General features: G+C 39.8%; 1 protein-coding gene across 10 annotated transcripts in view; it reads right to left on the reverse strand.

Annotated features, from left to right (window-relative positions):
• SHANK2 (SH3 and multiple ankyrin repeat domains 2) overlaps nt 1-23,622 on the reverse strand; it is a 278,701-nt gene that overhangs the window by 182,628 nt on the left and 72,451 nt on the right. For 6 of the 10 annotated variants that reach the window (XM_038139490.1, XM_038139487.1, XM_038139486.1 and 3 more), the window contains one exon: nt 16,194-16,244. The exons of the other annotated variants lie outside the window; for them this stretch is intronic. In XM_038139490.1, coding sequence (XP_037995418.1) covers nt 16,194-16,244 — 51 coding nt within the window. The remainder of the gene's footprint in view (nt 1-16,193; nt 16,245-23,622) is intronic. 10 annotated transcript variants of the gene reach the window in all.

The raw sequence follows: 23,622 nt of genomic DNA on the forward strand, positions 1-23,622 counted from the left end.
GGCAGTGCAAACATGCTTCCAGAGGAAGAGCAGATAACTGAAACAGGCATGTAGGAAGGAGGGGGAGGTGCTAAAAATCACAAAAATTTTAAGCAGATCTACTTAAATCTAAGATACAAAGATTCCAAAGCATAGGAAATTCATGGTCTAATAAAAAAGAGTAACCTACATTTAAAAATTGCCTTCTAGTAATATAAACTATATAACAGGTAATAAATATTTATTCAATTTCAGGCTTCTTTACTGATCACTAATGCATCTATTTGGAAAATCAAGGAGTTTCTTACTGAGAAAACTGCTTCAAGAAATTACCTAAATGGATTTAATGTCTGTGTGCATAGTGATCTCACAGTTAACACAGATCTGAAAAGAATTAATAAGCAGAAATAAATTGAACAGCTTAAACTTAATTTAACATTACAGTGTTTAATTTACAAAGAAAAGAATAATTCCCTAATATAATCTTACATTTGGTTCAATTCATTTTTGAAAGCAACTATCCTTAGCAGGTGAAACTCTTAGCAGAGGAAATGGACACAGCACATGTGCAGGATTTAACATCTTTATTTGGCAGGAAAAAACCTTCTTCTTGACTTCTAATATATGCAAGGCTTCCTAAAGAACAACTTCAAACTTTAATTCATTAACTTATAAATATGTGCATTAATTAGCTCCAGAGAAGAATCAATATAATTTCCAGAACAAGAACTGCTCCACCAGGGCTGTGCCACTAATTTGAATTATAACCCTGCGTGGGTTCCATTTTCTAATATCTTCATCCAATCCACTGATTATATTTGGAGCTGCAAAACACAAAGGAACTAGGAGTGTTAATGGAACCCTTAAACTGCTTTTTCCTTTCTCTGGGTGTCACTGGTGGAAAGCAGCGACAGCCCAGGCCCCCAAGGACAGGAATTAGGCCAGGGAAGGGTTAACTCAATCCTGCTCATTCCTGTCTGTTCATATACAGTAAAATAAAAACAGACAGGCAACTGTAGTCAATCAAAATCAATCCCAGGGGGGATTTTTATTAGATTCTTGCCAGAGCTGTAACATTTCATCATCTGGAGGTTTCTAATCAGTGTTATTAAAACATCCAAAATATGAAAGTCACTTGAAATTATTAAGTTTTGTGGAAGTGGTGGGAACTCTTACAGACCTACACCATCAGAGAAATCACCTGATGAGTGATCATTTTATTCCATTTAACTGTCTGTCTTTCCCCCAACGTGGGAAATGTAATTTCTTCCTACATGGCAGAGCCTCCTGCAATAACCACTATTGTACAATGGGAAAATGTGACAATCAAGGAAGTCAGTGAACACTTGCAGCTGCAGTTTTTGAGCTTCTCTCATTTTCACTAATAGCTTATTAGAATTTGTTTATTTTAACGCAAGTCCCAAATTCTGCGGTGCTGGCAAATTAAAAAAGAAAATATTCCAGCAGCTTGCACTCCTTCCTGAAAGATTTTTCTGCCTCACAACTGTAGCCTCGGTATTACCACCTCAGGACAAAAACTTAATAATTTGACTATGCCTATACCCAGGCATAATACAACCCACAAGCTATTAGCATCCTTAATCTGAAAATCATGAGGAACCTTCCAAATAGAGGTGAGGTAAACCCTCATTGCCCTGCTCCTTTGGTGGGTGCTCAGGGAAACGTGTGGGAGCTCTGCATGGGGATGTTTCTGAGAGAAAAAAGCCACCTTAAACAGAAACCAAACATGGGTTCTCAGGTTAATTTCCATGAACATTTCTTGTGCATTTCTAACACCACTTTTTATGGGTGTTTAAATCCATAACCCCCTATTAGAAATCTACGGAAAATCACTGCCTTACACACTCTTAAGGATCTATTTTTAGGTACTTAGATGCCCAGTGTCTTATTTAATCATCTCTCCAACACACCTTGAGGGTCCAAGGCTTCTTTAGATAATGGTCAAGCACAGCTATGATTGCCATGATTTATTCTTTCCTGATTTTGTCCATTTTGGAGCTCCTGCCAGAAAAATCCCTTTAGCTGGTACATACATATAGGTTCTTGTTAAAAATTCAGTCCTTAGCATATAGAAATGCATTTCCCTGCACCATAAAACAGGCTTCCCGTATGCTAAGCCACCAAATGGAGAGTCAGACAAGAAAAGAGAGATTCAAATATAGACTGCAAAGAACATAAAGGCTCTTGGGGAAAAAAAAAACACAAACACCCAACCTAGGCTGCTACAGGGCTTTTAGATGACTGACTTATTCCAGAAAGCCACAAGGTGGTCATGAACCCAGGCAGGGGTGACAGATTCAGAAGGATTCCATCTCAGAGCAACAACTGCACTGATTTTATAAATCAAAGGGGTTTGGGGTTGGTTTTTTTTTAATTATTTTTCTGAATAAAAAAATCTGTGGAGTTTGCTGAGGGAGCTGCAGTTAAAGCAGCAGAGAGAGAGAAGCATCTGAGCCCACTGAAATGCTGCTGGGAGAGCCCAGCCTGGGCTGACCTGCTGTTATATCTCTGTCAGCAGCATCTTAGCACCCAGCTACCCCTGGTAGCAACCAGCTCTTGGCAGCAGCCTTGGGGCACTCAGCCTGAGCTCCGGGGTGGAACAGGGGCAGGAGACTGTGAGTAGGAAAGGACAGCAGAGGGATGGCTCGGGAACAGATGGCAGGAGTTATCAATTAGAAAAAAAGCAAAAAATAGCAGTGGGAGTAGCAGAGCCATGTGCCAGACACCCCTTCCGTCACCCGGCACCGCCGTTCCGGGCTGTGCTTGCTGTGACAAGGGCCAAGGAACCCAGAACCTGCCCAGAACTCCCTGGAAAACCAACAACAAGGACTTGGAAAGGCTCTGGGCTCAGGCACAGCTCTGGGGATGGCTTAATCAGAGGCAATTTCTCGTGTGGTGGAGATCTGGCTACAGAGTTCTGCAGAAAACACTTCAGTCGTTTTAATAACAAAGCAAAGGAGGTGTATGTGTTTGAAAGCAAAGGAGGTGTATGTGTTTGAAGGCACATCCCAAAGGCATTTAAAAGTTGATGAATCTACATTTGACACACACAAATTAAATTAAAATCACAGGAAGTGGAAATCAATCCTTTTTTTTCTCTTTTTTTGCCCGTATTCACATGATTATAAATTAGCCCTCACCAAGATCACAGCAGCAAAGCAAGGAAAGCATCCAAAGAGCTGCATGGGCCTAAGAAAGGAGACCAGTTCACCTCAGGGCTTTACTTGCAGATGCTCACACATCAAGGAGAGACAGAGGATCTTCTGGTTAGATTACATTCAAAAATTGCCAAGTATTGCTTCAAAACTTGCTAGATGTCAGAGCAAATGTCTGACATCTCTCTGAGAGGTTGGAAGGCACTAAGTGGAGAAATTATGATCCAGAAGAGTTTGAATAAGATTCAAAAAGAAAAATCACCAGGCTCGATGTGGCAACACTTGCAAATATCTGAAGCTCTGCCTGCAGCAATACAGATACATAGATCAGAATTTACCTGAGAATGGAGATAAAATCTCTGTCCCCAAGGATGAGAGATGGCTTTGTGCTAGGAATCTGGGTCAGGGGTGCAGAGAGAAGTGAATAATAGAAGGTTAAAAGGTGGGGAAATGAAATCCTCCAATTCTCTGGGAAAGGCTGGAATCAGGGAGGAAACAATGGCCAATAACGAGGGGAAAGTCTTGCAAGTAGCAGCTTGAAGAGAGAGAGAAAAGCAAAAGCAATGACAGAAAGCTCCAATAGCTGAAGGGGAATTTAAAACCATGATTGAAATCTATCAGCAATGTGGAAGCAAGCAGCCAATCTGAATAAAATATGGCTGGCTGGCTTTCATTCTAACAGGTATATTGCTATAAAAGAAGCAACTTATCCAAATAAAGCCATGTATTTTCTGTAGTTCTGGAGAACATCCTCCCTGGAATGGGAAGGCCAGCTCCAACAAGGCTTTCTCAATGTTTTATTCCTGTTTGGGTTGAAAGTAACACCCACACTTACTCTGAATAATACAAATAACTACAATAAATATTTGTGCCTCTCCTCCATCCATTTGTGCACCCTGACAACAAAAAGTTTTCTCTGCTGGTCACGAAGAGGAAAAATCGAATCTTTTAAAAAGTAAATAGTTTTTGTGAACTCTTTCAGAGAAAGGCAATAGGTGATTTGCAGTCAATAAAACACAAAACTACTTGTCGTAATTGATTTCTTTAAATATGAACTGGGCTTATTTCAAGGTGTGTTTTCATCAGCAAGTCGAAGTCCTCCAGAGTGGTTCATCTTTACACAGCAGCAAACTCTGAGTAACCAGCTCCTTACAAGAGTCCTTGAAACAAGAGATTAACAACTTGTGGAGTATTTGGATGGAAGGATCCATTTAGCTCGGACGATCAACTTGAACTGAAAGCAGTCAATTGTGAGCCCCTGAAGCTGCATTCTTTTACTTCCAAGAAGAAGAAAGAAAATAGGAATCAAATATAATTATATCTCACTACAAATTCTTCTGAACAAGCTGGTGAAAGGACGGTGCAATTTTCCCCACTAATAGCACACTGGGAAGTCTTGTCCTGATGCAACACCACTCAGAAGGACTGACAACAAATTCATTTCATTCCTGGCATTATGTATACATTGAGTTGGGAAAAAATATCACTTAACACCAGGGGGCTGTGCATATCCCAACCCAATTAGTTTATGCTGGAAAAAAAACCAAAAAAAAAACAAAGCCATGGCATTCAGAGAGAGTTTCATGGCTGGTGGCTCCTGTAACAAAGACTCTTCCCCTAAATCTGACACTCATGGGCCTCGGATGCAGCATCTGAATTTGTGGCTGCAGCCCAATGTCACAAAGGAGAACAAGGACAAATGCAACTACACAAAATGCTCAGCAAATCATCTGCACCAATATTGGGTTGCACCATGCATCCATGTCCTGGTGTTGTACAGGAAACAATCTAATTTTGCCTTGGTGTAACTTTCTTCCTACCAGAAGCTCTGCATGAATTCCTTCAATCATTATGTTGTTCCAGGCTTTATTCAGTGATTTGATTTCACTGCTTTAATCTAAGTGTGAACCTCTTTAGTAAATAGTGGGACAAAGCATCTGTGCTTCCAAAAGTGTTGGTGGATCATGTCAGTTTTATTTAGAATAACACCATTTTCATAACTGAAAAGTGTATATTGCTCTCAATGGAAAAAAAAAAATGGACTCTTGTAGAAGTTTCAAAATATATAACTGGTCAGATGTTAAAGTTCATGCATGAGTGTGAGTGTGCCAAGGCAGGTAGGGTAAGAAAACAGCAAAGAAAGAAATTCATAATATTTTCTTTTAGCTCCAGCTCCTCCTTCTTCTCCAGCTCTTAAATCCTGGTGTGCCTCACTGCCATTTTCCAATCTCATTTGCCCTTCTTCTCCTTGCTACAGTTGCCTTTCACTGCTTCCCTCACCAATTCCCTTAGGATAATCTTCCTGACACCCAGATCCAACAGGAAATAAATGGCATGTAAGAGCAGGCCAGGAGAGAGAATTTCTAGAAGATACCACATCATGGCAAAGTTACATAAAGTTGGCAACCAAGACAAAAGGATGGGGATAGAAGAAGAGCTGGACACAAGAAAACTGCATCTAGAAGAGGAAGATTCATGAGAGGTTGCAATATTTAAAAGCATTAACAATAGTGGAAATAAGCCAAAGTTTAATTGTGAAGAGAGGAGGGAACAATCAAGCAGTAAATACAACATTACTGTAAATTTTTACTGGTTTATTGCACTTTGAAGGGAATCCTTTCATGGAGTAAAGAATACAGCATTTTACTGAGGAGACAGAGCTGGGGTTGAGCTGTCAGCAAAGGAACTGAAACTCTGGGAGCTTTTCCCTCTGCTGGCTGGCTTCCCACAGGTACTGCCACTTTATGATGTATTTAATGACAAAAACCTGCATTGAAACTTTCTTTCTCATTTTACAGCAGAGCCCATTTTTATCCTGGCAGAAGCACTGGTAAGCCAGAAACTAAGCACCAAGAGAACTGAATTATTGACTCTGCAGCCTCCTTGAAGCCCAGGAATCTGCAAGAAGTGAGAAGAGAATTTAGGGAGCGAATCCTGGTGGGGGTTGTGGGTGTAGAAAGCAAAAAAGCATTTCTGTGATTGTACATTCTCAAATGTGGAGCTAGTGAGACCTGTCATTATGGCACCCCACATTATCCTCAGCACAGTTATTCCCCTCTTACCCAAGTTTCTTTCAAGAATTCTTCCTCTGCTCTTATTCTCATCATCTCAATTCCAAAATGGACCTAAGAACCAAGTAATTCACACTGACACTTCTGAGAAAAGGCACTTTTGGGTTACCTAAACAGAGAGTCTCCCACTGCAAACTTCCAGTTGTCTTTTCTGCTAAAGATGGGAGATACACAACCATTCACCCCCCAAAATATCTTCTCTCCTAAATAGGGGATTGCAAGCTCTATCCAAAGTCATGTTATTAAGCAGGATCTTTAAAAGATAAAACCCAATAATTTAAGCTGATAATTGTCTCGCTATCCTTAGCTCCATTTAGACATTTGGTGTTAAATAGAAACTAAAACATTGCTGACTTATTCATTAAAATAACAGTATTTTAAATTGTATTAGTAGCCTACATTTCTTCATCTCAAAAATAACTGCTAATGAATCATGCTGGTACAACTAAGAAAGGATAAAAAAAGCCTGCATCCGCTGAAGCAGGGGGTTATCTCTGTACAAATATGTAGGTGTTTGCAGCATTTATAATGTTCTCAGTGCTGAATCCCATTGAGAAAGGAAAGCTTGCTCACTGAAGGGGTTTTGAGGTGGATTAATGATTTAAATGATGTCACAATACTCTCCCTACTTCTGCTTCAAGACATCATCACATGTGTTTTACAATATTTGAAGATGTTGAGGAAAGCCTTCTTTTCCCATCCTGTTTCTTGATGTTCCCAGCAGATTAAGTTTCACTCTGACAGCTGGGTTTAGATTTTATGTAACAAGAACACAAAAAAAGGACTGTTGTTAAATAGGTTAGTAAGTCAGAGCAGGTAAATAAGATCAATTGAAAGAATAAAGAAGGTGCAGGCTTTAAACCCCTCATCAAAAAGTAATTTTATGTATAAACTATTTCAGAAGCAGTGTCATCTATTCTTACTTTCCTGGCATAAATCTGATGTTCATTAATTCAGTGGAAAATGCATGGCTGCCATCCAAGACATTACTATGAAAAGAGAAGAGTTCTGGATAATATTTGGCAGTCCCACCCCCGGACATCATGACTACTACAATGAAATTTGACTTCCGTGTTCAAGTTTCAAAATAACTCTGTTTTCTTCTGGAAAAGAAGTGATGCAAATAGTGCTAATGCACATCCCTTAAAAAGAATGGGATCTGAGAAAGGAGAGGAATTGTATGAATATGGGAACTGCATTATGTTGCTCTCTACCAAGTCATGGCATCCCAGATGCAGATTCTTGATGTTTCTGAGTAGCTGCAGAATGTGCGTTTAGGAGAGGAATCATTCTCACTCTGGTGTCACCTGTACACTGGTGACATGTGTGTGGCTATTCCCTGTGTCCAGCAGCACTTTCATTGGAGGAAGGATCATTTGGCATCACCCACCTAGGATCCAGTCTGTGGCCATCTACAGAAGCACATCTAAATTAAGATGATGACTGCACTCACAAATTCAAGGGCACAATTCAGGCATTAAATGTTTCAGGAATAAAACCACACATCTTTATAAACAAAAATAAGTGCACAAAGAATACACTGTGTATCCAGAGAAAAAAGTGCATAGGACAGAAAACATAAAACAGGGTGACATCAAATATGCATTTCAGATATTACATTAGGAAACTTCAGCTGAAAAGTGAATTCAAATCACTTGCAATATTTTTTGTTTGCTAGAGACCTAAATCAAAGGAAATACCCAACCCTCAACTCCACCAGTGGATATCAGAGGGTTTCTCCAGGAATAATCCTGCATTCCCAGCAGCTCTGGCTTCTGAGGAACCACTGCTACAAACAACACAGAGGTGACCACAGTATCCAGGACACCTCTGTTACGGCAGGGGACAGAAATACAGTCAGAGATTATTCTCATTCCCTGGGTCAAGTTCCCAGTGGAGGTCAGGAAAAGCCTAAAGTCATTCCCTCAGCTGGGTGATGACGGGTGGAGGGTGGTAAACAGAATATATAGAAATTTAAAAGCTGAGGAGAACTTCTATAGAATCCCCTCAGGTAAATTTTCCATAGAGTTTTAACATATCTTTCCTGGCCAAGAATTTGGCAAGAAATTTAGAGATGACTCACCCTAAGACCCCCTGGCTAGGACCATGCTTCACTTTATGTTGGGAAGGAACATCAAAAGTATTTTTAGCAGAAAAGGAGAAGAAATAAACGGGGCTCACCGGACACACCTGAGATCAAGAAATAAAGTATAAGTGGAGGTGGAAGGACTGAAAGACAGGAAGAAAATACACCAAAACTCCAGTGGTTCCCAGCAAATCTGGGAGCTGTAATCTGGAGGAGTTTCCAGTGGAGCAAATGAAGATGGGTTGCTGCTGTCATGCGTGCAGATGCTCGGGAATGCCACTGCTCCATGACTCAGGGAATGCCAGCAGCACACGAGGCGGGAGGCAGAGTGTGCTGCACGAGGGAGGGAAGTGCAAGCCCTGAAATCTGACTCAGGGTCTGAACACCAGGCACCAGTTCAAGGATTAATCAAACCATTCAGCAGCCAAAAGCAATGTGGGAAATAGTGAAGATGCAGGAGTAAGCAGTGATTTACATTTATGTAGGAGACTATGAAAAGGAAAGGCTCTGAGAATCCAGTGAGACAGTCACAGAGTACAGAGTCCTGACACTGGGACAGAGGCACCTCTTATTCTGTGGGTTGTTAAGCAATAAATAAAGGGAAAGACACACCTGTTTAAATTCTAGCTCCAGTAAAAGTGATTTTTTTTCTTTTATTTTTCTTTTTTTTTCCCCTCTGGACTCAGTGGTGACTGGAATTTCAGACAGGAAATAAAGAACCCTATGAATGACTAAAGCCAGGACTGCTCCAGACCCAGAGAAATGGACCTTTGTAGGATAGCTAGAAGAGACCACAGGAGATTTTCTGGTCATCAACTGCCAGGAGTGGACAGCCCTGTGTGCAAATAGGTATTGCTGAGTGGTAAGTAACATCAGAAACAGACCACAGTTCTCTCCCTTTACCAACAACTTACTCTGCCTCAGTGTGGATTTGGGTTTTGAATCTCACTAACTGAGCCTCCCCGACAAATTTTAACCTTCTTCTCTGTTCCTTAAAGGAAGAACTGTCAGGGATTTTGTTGCTATCCACTATTACAGCTGGGAAAACCTTTGTAATTCCAATTGATCTTTCTTATCTCTTCTGCCACTCTCCATTACAGGACAAAGGAGAGGGGGAAGCAGCTGGCTCCTAACTACGACCATTTTCTTGGCTTTTACACCTTGACATCTCTCAGTATTCTGCATTTTCAGTACGTACCCAGAGCAGGTGATGCCTAAAGTCAGGGACAGAACAACCCTCCCAACACAGCACTGTAAGCGCCAGGAGAGAAACACATCTTCACTAATGGAGAGCTCTGCAAAGAAAGGACATGCAAACACATACAGGAGAAAAGCAGAGGAGAAAAGAAGCCCCAGGTCTAGGGACTGTGTTAGCAGTGATGAATAGACCATAAACATTTAACTGTATGCAAAGGTAGTGTAAGGGCAGAAAGTTCAGGAAACTGGCTGGCAGAAAATGACACCATTGCTCCAGAAATGAAGGAACTGAGGAAGGATACTGTGAGGGGAGGGCTGAAGTAGTTAAACAGGAATCTAAGGCTTGCTATGAGACAAAATTTAGGGAACAGCTTTAAACAACACAAAAATAAATGGAAAAGGAGATAGGAAATCAAAACAAGGCAGCAATTTAATACTGATGGTGATAATCACAGGTGGGTATTTCTGAGCAAACAGGCACAGGCACACATCAGGGACAGAAATCACCACTGTGCCCAAAGGAAATGGTGCCTGTTCCAGTAGGCTTCAGGAACTTTCCAAACACAGCAAACCGAGGAAAGGCTCTTAACTAGCAGAAAGAAGATTTACCTAGCTTGACACTACATGCTAGGAGCTCCCAGGGAACATGGGAGGATCCCAGCAGGCTGATCACACTGCAAGATGACATCCTCAGCTATTCCTGCCAAAAGCAGGATGATCTAAAGCAGCAATTTTTGCATGCAGTCATGCAAGACACACATAGCTAGTGGGACTGTCAAGCATGACCACAGCAGAAATTTCTTTGGATAATAAAGACCTCAAAGGTCCTCAAGCTAGTATGGGAAATAAAGTGATGAAAGGAATGAGAACGAGTATTATTAAACAACTTTAGGTTTTGTTTCCTTCAAGAACAGAGTAATTTTTTTAGGAAGGCACTTACTCATTACTACTCTACAGGCATTAAAAATTAGTGTCCTTAATAAGCTGGGAAGGACATTCAAATATTTAGAAGAGTACAAGTACTAAGTAATTCATGTAAGTAACAAAAGCACTTTAGTTCTAGAGCAAAATCCAGCAAGCACCGCTGTGTGTATTCCCAGACCAAGGAGCAAAAGGGAACATGGCTCATGTGTGATTTCTGGATTCGCTGCTGAAGGAATTTTCTACGTCCATTTAATTGAATTCTGAAGATAAACTTCACTGAGGCACAGGCCTAAAACCAATTTTAAAAACCCCAAACATTCTAAAATGTACTTTTTTACAGAATTAAGCACCAACTACCTGTACAGATCTGGCATTTCTATGCCCCTCATCACATGGTGCTTAACTGTAGTTAAATTCATTCGTTTTATTCATTGCTTAGATTTTTCATTATATTGCTACACACACAAACCCCCCCCCACATTATCTGTACTATGTGACCCCTCAAAACATCATCATTCAGCGCTCAAAAGGACTGGGATTCTCTCCATATGTATTTAAAAGCAGTTTGACTAAAATATATTTCATTTGTAGAATATTGTAGGAGAACTGGAAAGAAAAAAAATTAAAAAAAACCAAAAAAACCCAAAACAATTAAATTGTACCCTATGGAAAAATACTCACTTCTTCATTTTTCTTGAAAGTATCCAGATCTACATTAAGAAAAATCTTCCACAAATACATCCTGGAAAAACCAACATTTTTGCTCACTGTGCTTTGAATATTCTGTCCAGTTACACGTCTCTGTGAAAGCCATCATTAGATCATTTTCTGTCCCATAGCAACCACTTTGTTTTTTCAGGGAAATAAAATATTTTCGCCTCCTCAGGCAATACCTTTCTCTGCGTGGTTCCCTAAATGAAGCTGTTTGTAATCCAAAGCTAACATCCCAATTTACACTGGTCTTCTCAGGGATTTATACCTATGGATGTAGAAAATAAACTGCTAGCCAGAGGCTTTTTTAACTCTATATATGTGTGCATGTCCACAGCAAGGGTTAAAATTTCACATTTTATATAGAAAGCCTGGGTTTTTAATAACATTTCCTTATTTAAAATTACACATTCAAGTTATTAATTTACATCATTAAACTATTATCTAGAAGAGAGCGATGGAAAGAAGAAAGAGGTATTGTTTGAATAGTCTGAAAGTGCAATGATAATTTATGTCTGAATTTACTGAGTGATAAGAAAGTAAATAAGCCACCAGAGACTTTCAAGCCACTTGAGAGGATCTTCCTGTAGCTGTCAGAGGAGACAATTTCATGTAATCCATAAGCTTCAGGGCTCCTGGCCACAGCCACCAGTTCTCCAACCACAGTTCTCAGTTCTTTAACCCAGCCCTCTGAGGAGCTGACTTTGTCTTTAAAAGGATTTTTTAATTATTAAATCACACTAAAGTGACTATACCTATTTTAAATAATTCACTGATGCTGTTTCACTGTGCAAGTCACTGCTGAAATTCCCCACAGGCATTACACAGAAGCAAAATGGAGAGAAATGCAGAGTGGAGAAAAAGCCACCAAAGCAGTGGCAAAAAAACCCCACAGAAGCAGAATTTGTACCACCCTGTGACTTGCTGTGATCACCTGGGAGCTTGGGTGCTGTCCTGAATGTGGTCTCCATTCAAGCATAAAGGGACTACCATGAAAAAAAGACTTCAAAATTTAATTTTTTTTTAAATTTGGTAATCCTATTACATCTTTTCATGGCACAAAAAATGTTACTGATTTAAAGTTTAAACAATGAGGGGCACTGGAACATGTGAAAAGTCTCCCAGAGAAAACATGAAATGAAAGATGGAAGGCTAAACAGGATGCAAACAACCCACACAAAACTCTGTAAGAAGAGAGTAAGAAAAAAAAAAGTAAGATTTAACTGGCTGTTGTACTACTCCAGCTCTTTAGGAAGTCTCATTTTTCCACCCAAAATCTGAAAAAATAAACACTGAGAAGGTTAAAAAGGTAAAAAAAAGCCAAGATGAAACGTTTAGATCTCCAGCCAAGCTTTTCAAACCAGTACAGAAGGAAGGCTGGTAGGAATCAGTTTGTTCTCATGGTACAATTTCAAATTTTTTGTCATTAAGCTTTAATGCAAGGCAAAGACATTATCTGAACAGCATTTCAATGATGATGCAACATGATGGGTGCATTGCATAATGTCACAGGATATCAGAAGATGTGTCCTGGTGTAACCTCCCTCACTCCCAGGGAGAAGCTCCTGAAAATGCAGGAGGCTCTTCACAGCTTGGAAGCCGTCACTGGGAAGTTGTCACTTGTTTTCAATAACTGAGCAGGATTTGTGACTACCCAGCCCCAGTGGGGCCAAATGCTTCCTTATGAAGCTGTGCCTCATTGGCTTCTGCCAGGCTCATCCTTCTCCTTCCATTTGTTACAATTCCTGGCTCCTGGGCACAGAAAAGAAGGGGACAACATCTGCTTCAGGCAAGCGCTGTGCTCCTTCCTTTGGGGGCTGACTCAAAGCTGTGCTAATTAAACCAGAGCCCCCCAGGAGGGTCTTCAATTCCATCAGTCAGAGATGCCTGGGACAGGGGGACACTTCAGTCACTGTGTCCTGAGACAGGGAGGGCTGATCTAAGAGCTTGCTGGGCTCAGGGAACTGCTAAACCACCGGCTAAGTCAAGCCTAGATCAGCTCAAAGCGGGCAAACAAATATAAATTAGTGGAAGCAGGACTAGCAGTATTGCAGATTGGTTTACTAACCTGTTTTGCATTTTTCATTTTCAATATTTTGTATGAATTCCTCTGCACATTCATCCTTTTAAGAATTAGATGAGCTCTCAATGCCCATTTTTTATAGATGAAAGGTGATGCCACACACTGTGTGTTTATGAACAATTACTCAGTTAAAGATGGAGCAGAATTAGAAAGCCCTGAGATTTTAATTCCTTGTTAAGTAATTGTCATGGCAGCTTCTGACAAGAACAGAAAAATGTCACAAAACTAAGCAGAGCTTAGCAGTCAAGATAATTTTCAGCTTCTAATAAAACCAGAGCAGGTACACCTATACATTCCTTTACAAAGCCTGTAACCATGGTAGGAAAAGCAGCACAATTTGATTCTGACAACCTGTAATTCCTCGTTATGCCACAGTTTGAATAAATTTTTTTAAAAATCTGCAGGGCCACTACATTATAACTTTAAACCAAGAAACACAAAACCTAATCAAACAGCATTGAAAACTTCATCTTAGCCGGGGCTCAGGGACAAGGCTTCAAACATTCCTGTTACAGCACAGCACCACTTTGGCTGAAATAACATTAAAGGCATTGAAAAGACATTGGGGAAGACCAGAGAAGGAAGTTCTAAGGGGAGCTATAAGCACACAATGGCAGGAGCTTGGGGATTGACTACCAGGTCTCCAGGATGGAGAACAGCTTCTCACCTTGGGCAAAGAGCAGAGGACACTGCACAGGAATTCAGATGGTTGACAAACTGGAATATTTTCATTAAAATGCCGATTTCACTGAACTTTTCTTCAGACTGCCCTCATGTTGATCAAAATCAAGAAAAGTGCTATTTGAAATATCTAAATAGCTCTGAGTGGGTCAAGGCTGCAGAGGCAAATTAAAAGCTGTCAGCCCTATCAATACTGGAGCTTCCAGGCACTGTCACTCTTCATGAACACCAGTCCAGAGGAATCTACATCCTGACAATTTCCTATACCAACGTGGAACTACATCCTGAGAAATTATTTCTTTCTTTCAGGCATAAGAGTTGCAAGCAATAATAATCAATTTTTTTCCAACTGAATGTCTCTCCCCAGTTTAAGTGACTTCTCTCCAAACAATAGAGAAGCAAATTAAACCATAAATACACAACAGTTATCCCACATGACTTATTCCTCCAAAATGTACTGTACAAGCATCAAGGAAAACAAGGAATCTGAATCATGTCTTACTCTCATGATGAAAAACATGCTAGCTGATCCATCCCTGTTGATTTTAAAAGTTTATTTGGGTTTTAAGAGAACTCTGAGTGGGGCTTTTGATGCTCCAACATGCATTTAAATCCTGGAAATAAATCCTTTGATCCAGAATCAAACAGTCAGTCCCACTCACTTCTGGAACTCAGATCCACAAAGTCATACAGCAGATTTAAAGTGTCAGAAGAGCAAATACCCCTAAAACTACACAAAGTGTGTTTAACATTCCCTTTGTGCTTTTGATAATACTCAGCATCCTGAAAAACCTCATATTTCCTCTGCTTTTCTAGAGAATTGAAAGGATTTTCTTCTGAGTTTTGAGAACTTAATTACTCTAAAATGGCCTCTGTCACTCACTGCACCATGAAAAATGGATATGCACATTCCCAGATGTCTGGACACATGTCCATGGAAAAGTGGGCTTGCTGTAGGCATACCACAGGAACTCTTTATGTAAGCTTTCCTCATCTAAACTGCTGTTGATAAACATTTTACAGAAATAAATTTGAGCCTGTATATTCTACAGCCATCTTCTCTGTGATTCTGCATGGCTTGTGCAAACACCTTGCAAAAGCCAGAGCAGCATCAAGACCATTGGCTCAATTAAATACCAAAGTTGGGATGATCAAAAGGATATCCATGCCCAAATTCAGTTGACTTGGAGGAAAAAATAAGGAAGGATTTTTTTAATTATTAAAAAAAAAAATTCCAGCCTACAGTGTTCAGCGAAATTTGGAGTCGTTGCAAATCACATTAAAACATCAATACACTAAAATAAAGTAAAATAAATCTGTATATTAAACAATAACCATTTCCATTAAAGGAGACTTGAAAAAATATCCTATCTGTATTAATGGAAATAAAACACTCCCTTTTTTATGCAGAAGTTTTCCAACCACAGCTGTCCTTTTTCTGCTTCACATTTACTGGTTTTCCCAAATAAAAAGGAAGGTAGGACCACATGGAGCAGCCTACCTGCACACAGAATCCTTGCTGAAGTGTCATCTGCAAGAAAACTGGGAGACAAGGGTGCCCAACTGCATTATTTTTCCTTAACAATCTAAATATCCAGTACTCCTCACAGTAATACCACTTTTAAAATAAGAGAGTATTTAGTCTCAAACATCTCAAGAAGTCACAGCCCCTTTGGCACAGGGACTGGGGCCATGCAGCATTTAATCACTCCATCAGATAAACTATTTTGTATATATTGGCACAATATAAAACATTTAAGGAAGATTATTCTATTAATCACAATGAATATACTAAAGCCACTTTATTCCGTCCATCTTGTCAAGGTTCTCAAGGCCATATGTGGAGTTCAGACTCATTCTGAGCCCAGAATTTTTAATACAATCATAGAATGGCTTGGGTTGGAAGGAATCTTCAAGATCATCTTGTTTCATGCCCCTGCCATTGGCAAGGATGCCTCCAACAAGACCAGGTTGCTCCAAGCCCTCTCCAACCTGGCCTGGAACACTTCCCGGGATGGGATAGCCACAGCTTCTCTAGGCAACCTGTGCCAGGGCCTCAGCACCCTCACAGGCAGGAATTTCTTCCTAGAAATTCTCTTTACTTACCGCCAAGTTTAGCTCAAGTCAACAGATTATGGGTGTGTGAAGCCTTTCCTTTTGGGAAAGCTGTACTCCTGAAGTATTCCATGTTTCTTTGTTTTACCTTTACCAGGAACAAGAGCACCAAAATCAGACCTTTCTAGTACTGCCCCCAAACAGAAAAATGACCATGGTTTAACCCTTACCTGACAGCAACGGATTCCAGGGACTTCTACTTGGATATGGGAAGCTGGATCCTTTAAGAAGGGCAAAGGAATGAAGGCAACATCAAAAAGAAGTTAGGTATCAGAATTCCATGTGAGGGGGAGAATTTGAAAGCAGAAACCCATAAAAGCAAAGCTCTTCTGATGGCACGATTTGAAAATGGAAAAGTGGACAGAACAAACATTTAGAGGAGATGAGGAAGAAACTTCACTTCCTCTTAGTTCCTCCTGCTCTGCTGTCCCTCATCATTTCTAAGCATGAAATGAGGAAATTATAATGAGGGACTGGAAGAGCATTAAATGGGATTAAGGCTGGCACAGGAATGTGGCACAGGACTTGGGAGCCTGGAATATCTTAGTGATATACCTGGAGCCAAGAAACACTGCGTGGAGCGACATATGCGCAGGTCAGGGACCAGCATCTGCAGTGGGGGACAAGACACCACCACCACCCCCTGCTCTGGAAGTGCAGCAGCACTGGCACAAAAAGAGCTCGCAAAGCACGTGCTGGAATTATTCCAAACTTAAATCACAACCTCAACATGATTTCCCTCTGTTTCTTCTCTGTTATTATTTGGTTGGGTTTTGAGAATTCATATTTTACAACCCGAAACCAGCCTGAGTATTTTCTCTGAAATTTTCAGCATCAAATACCGTAAGAAGTTCATAAAACACTTGTTGGACTGGTTTTAAATATTTATTCCATTCTGTTATTGTAGCTATTAATCTGTTTCTGCTTTTTAAGCAGCTGCACTACTCAGTGCCTTGTTTACTACGCAGCCCTTACAGTTTCACACTCCTTCAATCTTTTATCTTATAAAACAGCAGGCTAAACTGAGTTTGGAAGCATGTTTTCATGTTTGAAACATACTTTGCTACACTTCATGTCTGGATGCCTGTAACCCCAAGGAATATTGTTACAGCTGGGGAGTTTGGAGGAGTTCTAGTTTAGAAGACTGTTTTGTTCAGTGGCATGGTTCCGTATTTTAGGAAGCTCTTTTTAACCACACTCCTCATGACTCTCATATTGAACACCATTATCTAAAGTATTTATTATGTTTAAAACAGCCCTGGAAGCTTTCACATTTCACTGTTCCAATTAAATATTTTGTTTAGAACGGCCCATAAGTTTCAGAGTTTTGATATTTTAGGGATCCAGTTATGATCTTGAATAAATGCCCTATAAATACAATCTAACCACAAGCAAACAAGGACCACTATTGTGCTTTAATTTTCTAGATATCTCGAGCATCAAAGGGTATTTCTCCAATAAGCTGAAAAAGAAGAAAATATCTGCTTAATCCAGAACTGAAACAAGTGTACAGTAAGATACTTGAATGCCCCTTAATAAATTAATAAAGGAAAAATTTGAAGAGATTTTACTAATAAGTGGATCATGGTGGGTTGAAGTGTTACTTCAATTATTATAGCATTCAATGCATTTCGCTCTACCTCTGTGAAACATTCCACATATTGCACACAAGAATTGCCTCTATCTGTGCCTCAGGGCAGCTAGAGCAGGAAAGGATACTCCAAATTATCCCTCTGGGACATATTAAAGAGCAAGAAGGAGGAGCAAGAAGGAATCAGTGTTCTGAACTGACAGGAGTGACAGAGAAATAAATTTTAAAAAACCCCGTTCCTGATAGTTTCCAGGAAGCTCAAGCAGCAGGTACAACAATGTGGCATTGAAATCTTGAGGGGGAGTCTCAAGGAAAATAAGCTTGTACAGGAAAATTGGCAACTGGCTTTTTCATTCAAATAACAGGTAGTCAAGGGAAAAAGAAGAGAAAAAGCAAACGTTGCCAATATTTTGGCACTTGTAGGAGTTCTCCAAAAAAAGCATATCTAGGTTCTCTCCAGCTTTAACCTGAGAAAGAAATGCACATTAATGCTGCAAAGGAGCTGACACTTTTAATCTGCAGCCCACTCAGCCAAGGAACATCCACTTATACACCCTCATGCATTATTCACCAAGAAAATTGAAATAATCTACCCGTGGTTAAGCAGCTCGGAAGCAAATGCAAATCAAGGGAAAGCAGCTGAGAATGAGGATCATTCATAACTCCTGACACTCCTCCACAAGACTGGAGCCTCCCGTGGGAGCAGCCAAATCATTACAACCCAAATCCCCCTGTCCGTGCCTGGGAATTGTCCTGGTGGCACAAGCACTGACCTGTGGCCATGCTTGGAAAAGGAACTGGCTCAGTTTTTATTCAAGCAGATTCTCATTCCTTGTTGCTGAAGGCGTGTCCTTAGGCACACACCTGAGAAAGTCTGTATTATTATTATTGTTATTGTTATCCTGTGATAATTCTAGCACTGGCTACAATCCTCTTCATTCCCTACCTGACTTGTGAAACTTTGGGCATGCAATATAAAGTTATATGAAACAAAATCTCCAGCAAGGGAAGAAGTTATTGCTGTCACCACCTTCATTTTTTAGTACTGAGATTTAATGGGAAATATCTCAGGCCATGATTTACAGCAATTATTTTATTATCTTTAGGAATATACATGAAGATCAGAAGGAATAAATTAATTTTTTGTCTCCATCCCAGTCAGCTGTTTTGAAGCTATCCACCATTACTTACAGGCTAATGTGAACAGGAGAGAGATGCATAATCATTGCAAGTTTATACAAATTACTCTGGATAAATTCTCCATGAAATCTACATAAATCTTATATTATGAAGTATTTCCACGTGCCTGAATTTATTATCATCTAAGTGGTTGTAAACACTCAGGTGGTTGTAAACTCCATGCATTAATGTTTTCTTCATCAGAATTCAACCGTTTTAAGCCCTCTGGTTTTAAGGAAAACCATTACAGTTTTGTTTGCATTTCATTCCTCCCCACAGATCTTCCATGGCAAAGAAGTTTTCAGTTCAATGGAATTGGATGGAATTGCCTACTCTAGTCCTGATTTCATGAAATTACAAAATGACAGAAAGTAGAAAACTTTCCGGTCATAACCATAAAACTATAAAGAGTAAAATAATGAATAAAAAATTTAAATAGGCCTCACTCCAGGTAACAAAAATATCCATTAGGGTTATATATTTTTTCAGTCCTTTCAGAAATACATTTGACTATCAGAAGGCCTAAAGAAAAAAACAACCTTAAATTTCAGACATTGCAGGTACAATGAGAAAAGATGTGTTTGTACATGCAGAATTCGTGATGAAAAATTGCTCCAGCAAGAATTTGGTGAGTGTAATTGTATTTCCCTTCATGGATCTTGAGTTAAATTCCCTGTGTTGTAGTGATTCTGCAGCAACAGACACCACTCAGCCAAGGAAAACAGGAGCCCAGGACAGAGAGAACAGGGCTGGACCCTTCTTTATGGAAAGTAACCAAGACATTTTTAATGTTCATGTAATCCAGACCAGAACTGCCATAGGGCCTTTTAAAAGATTTCCACAGAGATCTCCACTTTTCCCCAGGAAGCCCAAGCACATCCCCATGGAATGTCACCTCTAAATTGGTCCTTCAGAGGTGTTGCTTTCACTACAGAGTTATAATAAACATTCCACAGACTGAAGGTATTTCCTAGCCAAAAACTGCCCCTAAATTTCAGATCAACTGAAAGGCTAAAAAATCATTTGCAATAAGCTATTTATTATGTCACTGGCACATTGTAAACACATCCTTAAAATTAAACTGATCATTCATTTAGGTTGAAAAATTAAAAATCTTCTCTGCTTCAATTGCTGACCCAAGATACAAAGCAGTGGCATCCCAGAAATAAAGGAGATGAAATATGTACCCAAGTATTTTGCAAATACTTCAGAACTCTCTTCACATTTCAACTAAAATGACCTTAACCTGAATTTTATGCAGTAAAAGAGAGAAAAACTTGAGTATCAGGAGAAGGAGATCTGAATTTGATTTCAAGCTTCATGTGAACCCAGTGCTAATTACACCAATTTTTTGCAACATGTCTGCAGGGAAAACAAAACAGCACAAAAAGGTAGCCCTAGTAGCTTTATTTTATACACATGTAAATCTTGACACTGTGTGTTCAGTTTTATGTAATTAAAAGATATTCAGCTTTGCAGAAAATATTCTTTATCTAATGAGAAAAGACTGATCTGGATTTGATCACTGTAAAAGGCTCCCATTCTCATTTTGCCACATCTGGAGTAAATAAATCTAAAATGTTATTTAACACCACACCAAAGCTATTTGTTAAGGACATCCAGCTGAGGTGACCTTGCATTCTCAAAGTCAAATTTTAGGAGTACTGACCAAAAAAAAAAAGTAGAAAAACTTGCTAGAATTCTGAGATTTCTTTACCATGATATGATACTTGCCTGACCTTCCCTTATTGCTTGGGAAGAATTCAACCAGAATGGGGAATTTAATCCTCCACATTATGTATCTTAATGACTCATTGTTTTCCTATTTCTTTCTAGTTCCTGCAAAGCTTAATGGACTTGAGCATAATTATTAAAATGCTGCAAATAAAAATGAACTTTTAAAACCCTGAAGTATTAAAAAAAAAGAAAAAAGTGGAGATGCAGTAAAGGACATTCTAAAATTGGAGCCATTTTGTTGGGGATGGGAGCAAAGTGTCTGAGCCATATGCTGGTGTAACACAGGCAAACTGGATACAAAGCTTATGTCATTGCAACTTGCTCCTTCAGAAAGCAGCCATGGCAGAAATAATCCCCAAATTTTACATTTCGATTTACTTGCAGCTCCAGATCAGCACCAACATTTGGATATCAGAAGTTCATTAGAGTTCATCTTCCTGGGTCAAGAACATGCTGTTACCAAATAATAAATATAAATAAATGGGTACTAAACAAATCCTTACACCCAGTTAACTCAATTTTTTTTCACTTGAACAGAAGACCAGAAGAGAAGCAGATTTTTTTAAATCTGCACAGTTATCCTTCAGATGGCATAGGACACAGTCCAGCAGCTGCCAGGAAAAAAACAAGAAAAGATTTTGTGGTTTTTCTTCTCCAAGAGGAAACCCAAACACACCCTAAGCTAAGGCCCTAGCCTAAATCCGCAATAATTTCAGTGGCTTTTATCCAGATTTACACTTCTTTAATGCAGAACTCGATTTGTCACTTGCATAACAGAGTTCAGACACCAGAAAAACTCCCCCTGTCATTTGAACTTTCTCTCTCCTCAGCTGGCACGGAACAAACTGCAACTGGTGATTTGGACACAGCCATGGGTGGACAGAAACACAAACTGTACTTGGATAATCCCACAGTGCGGGTTTTGGGGTTTTTTTTTCAGAAATAAGAAAATAAAAGTAAAATAACAAACAAATCCCAAAATCTGTTAAGTCTATGATGTGACCAAAAATTTCTTCCCAAGCACTGTTCCCTCCAAATCTCTGGACACGACAAAAATTATGTTTAACTGCACAAAATTTCTGCCAGTACATAACTTTGAAATGTACTTTTTAAGATAAGAGCCTGGACTTCACAGAAGGATGAGAAGCAGTTTTAGCCCACAGGGATTTCGACTCAACTAGATCTTCTCTTACTTAAAAGAAAAACACCACAAAAAATCCTTTGGTGCAGGCATGTGGAGAGAAAGCCCCACCAGCTTTGGAGGTAGAGCAGCTTCAAGCTTCAGATTTTGTCAGGAAAGATGATGAAAGGGAAAACCTCATCCCACCATCATGAGAAAATTTCTGTCCTCCCACTATGCACAGACAAAGCAGCAATGAAGACCCCTCCTCCTACTCCCCCCCACTCAAAAAAGGCGACAAAAAGGAAAACACAGTCCTGTGTTAAAAACCTAAAGCATGTCCTATATTAGCAATCTAGTTAATGAAATTTGCTTTCATTTAATTGAAATAAACAATATCAGATTAGTTCCTAATTTTTTTTTGTTTGTTTCTCTTGGTTAACTTTACACATAAGAATTTTCCTCTGTTGCTGATGAAGATGTCTGAATAAATATCACTATGCTAATGGATCAAAAGATCAAAAATATCCTATCCTAAACACAGAGTGGAAAGGAATAAAGTCACCAGACTCTTGGGATCACTTTTAACTACTTTTAATTCCTAAACTCCAATCTCAATGTCACAGACCTTGCAAAATGTGGAAGTTCCTGGATCCAATCTAAGAAGTGTTTGCAAAAGAAAAGGAGTTTAAGCTTTGGATCAGTCTGAAAGGGTGACAGAGATTAACCTGCACAGGGCTGGAATTCAGCCTTGCTCTCTTTTAGGATGGGGGAATGATTTTCCTTATCCCAGCTATCTTAGAGTTTTGTACAGAATTGCTTGAGGGGAGCAAAAATCAACATACGCAGAAATCATTGCAGCTTCCTCAGATGCCAGAAAGGGTTGTATCTGACAGGGGAACAGAAGCTGGATAACCCAGCAAAGGCTGGGAGAGCACAGAGGTACAATACAGAACACCGCTGGCACTGACAGAAGTGAGAGAAAAACGAGGGAAGGTGACAAGAAAAGAAAGAAACAGGAAAGAAAACACAATTAAATGGCAAAGTGATCCAAAACAGGCAAGATGCAAGCAGCTGGAAAAAAATTATAATATCTTTATTTGGGGTGAAATTAGTGGTTAGACAAATCCAATATTTGAGTGCGAGGTGCTGAATAAAAGGCTCTGATGTTACAGCTGATCACAGACTGATCCTGGGTTGCTGGGGCAGACCAACGGCCTCATTCCAAGCATTCCTCATGCCACGTTGAGGCTGTCAGGCTATACCAACAACCTCCCTGTTGGGAAGTTTTTGGAATTAAAAATTAAACACAGTCCAAAACTAAGTTCAGGGCTTCCAGTCTGTGGCCTCCAAGGTGCTGCCTCTGAGCATGTGTAAAAAACTTCTGGTATCGCCCTCAAATCTTTTCTTGGTCCCAGATCAAGGAACTTTTTCTTGCCTTTTTGCTGCACTGCAGGTCATTGCAAATGGTTCTTTGCTGCTTTTTGGGTTTCCACCCCAGGAAAATCAACTGTGCCATGGTGCAGGATTGCAGTGCTTGCCCCTGCTGCCAGGTCAGTGCCAGAGTCCCTGTGTGGGTCACAAAGGACCAGAGCATCTCCTTTCCTCCCTCCAAGATCCCTGCCTCCTGCTTATTTTTAAGACAGGGGATCCCCTAGCAGGGTTTAAGCACAACCCGTTTGAGTAGATCAGGGAGAAAGAGGCATCAGGCTCCTCAGCATCTCACGTTCTTCAGGTAACTGCTTAATACTGAATGCTAAATAAAATTGCCCTGGAACACCTGTGGATAAGGAGGGGGGCATTTCTGAGCCACCAGTACTTGAGAATCCTTTATTCAAATGCATTTTTTATGGAATTATCTGGAAACAGTCAATTGACTGCTGAAATATAGCTAACAAAATGTACCATTCCACTTGTTATGTTATTTGTTTTTATATGCATCATTTCCCGCCTTTAATTTTAATTCCATGCC

This window comes from Motacilla alba, chromosome 5 (assembly GCF_015832195.1).
Source record: "Motacilla alba alba isolate MOTALB_02 chromosome 5, Motacilla_alba_V1.0_pri, whole genome shotgun sequence".
In the NCBI taxonomy this organism is placed as follows: domain Eukaryota; kingdom Metazoa; phylum Chordata; class Aves; order Passeriformes; family Motacillidae; genus Motacilla; species Motacilla alba.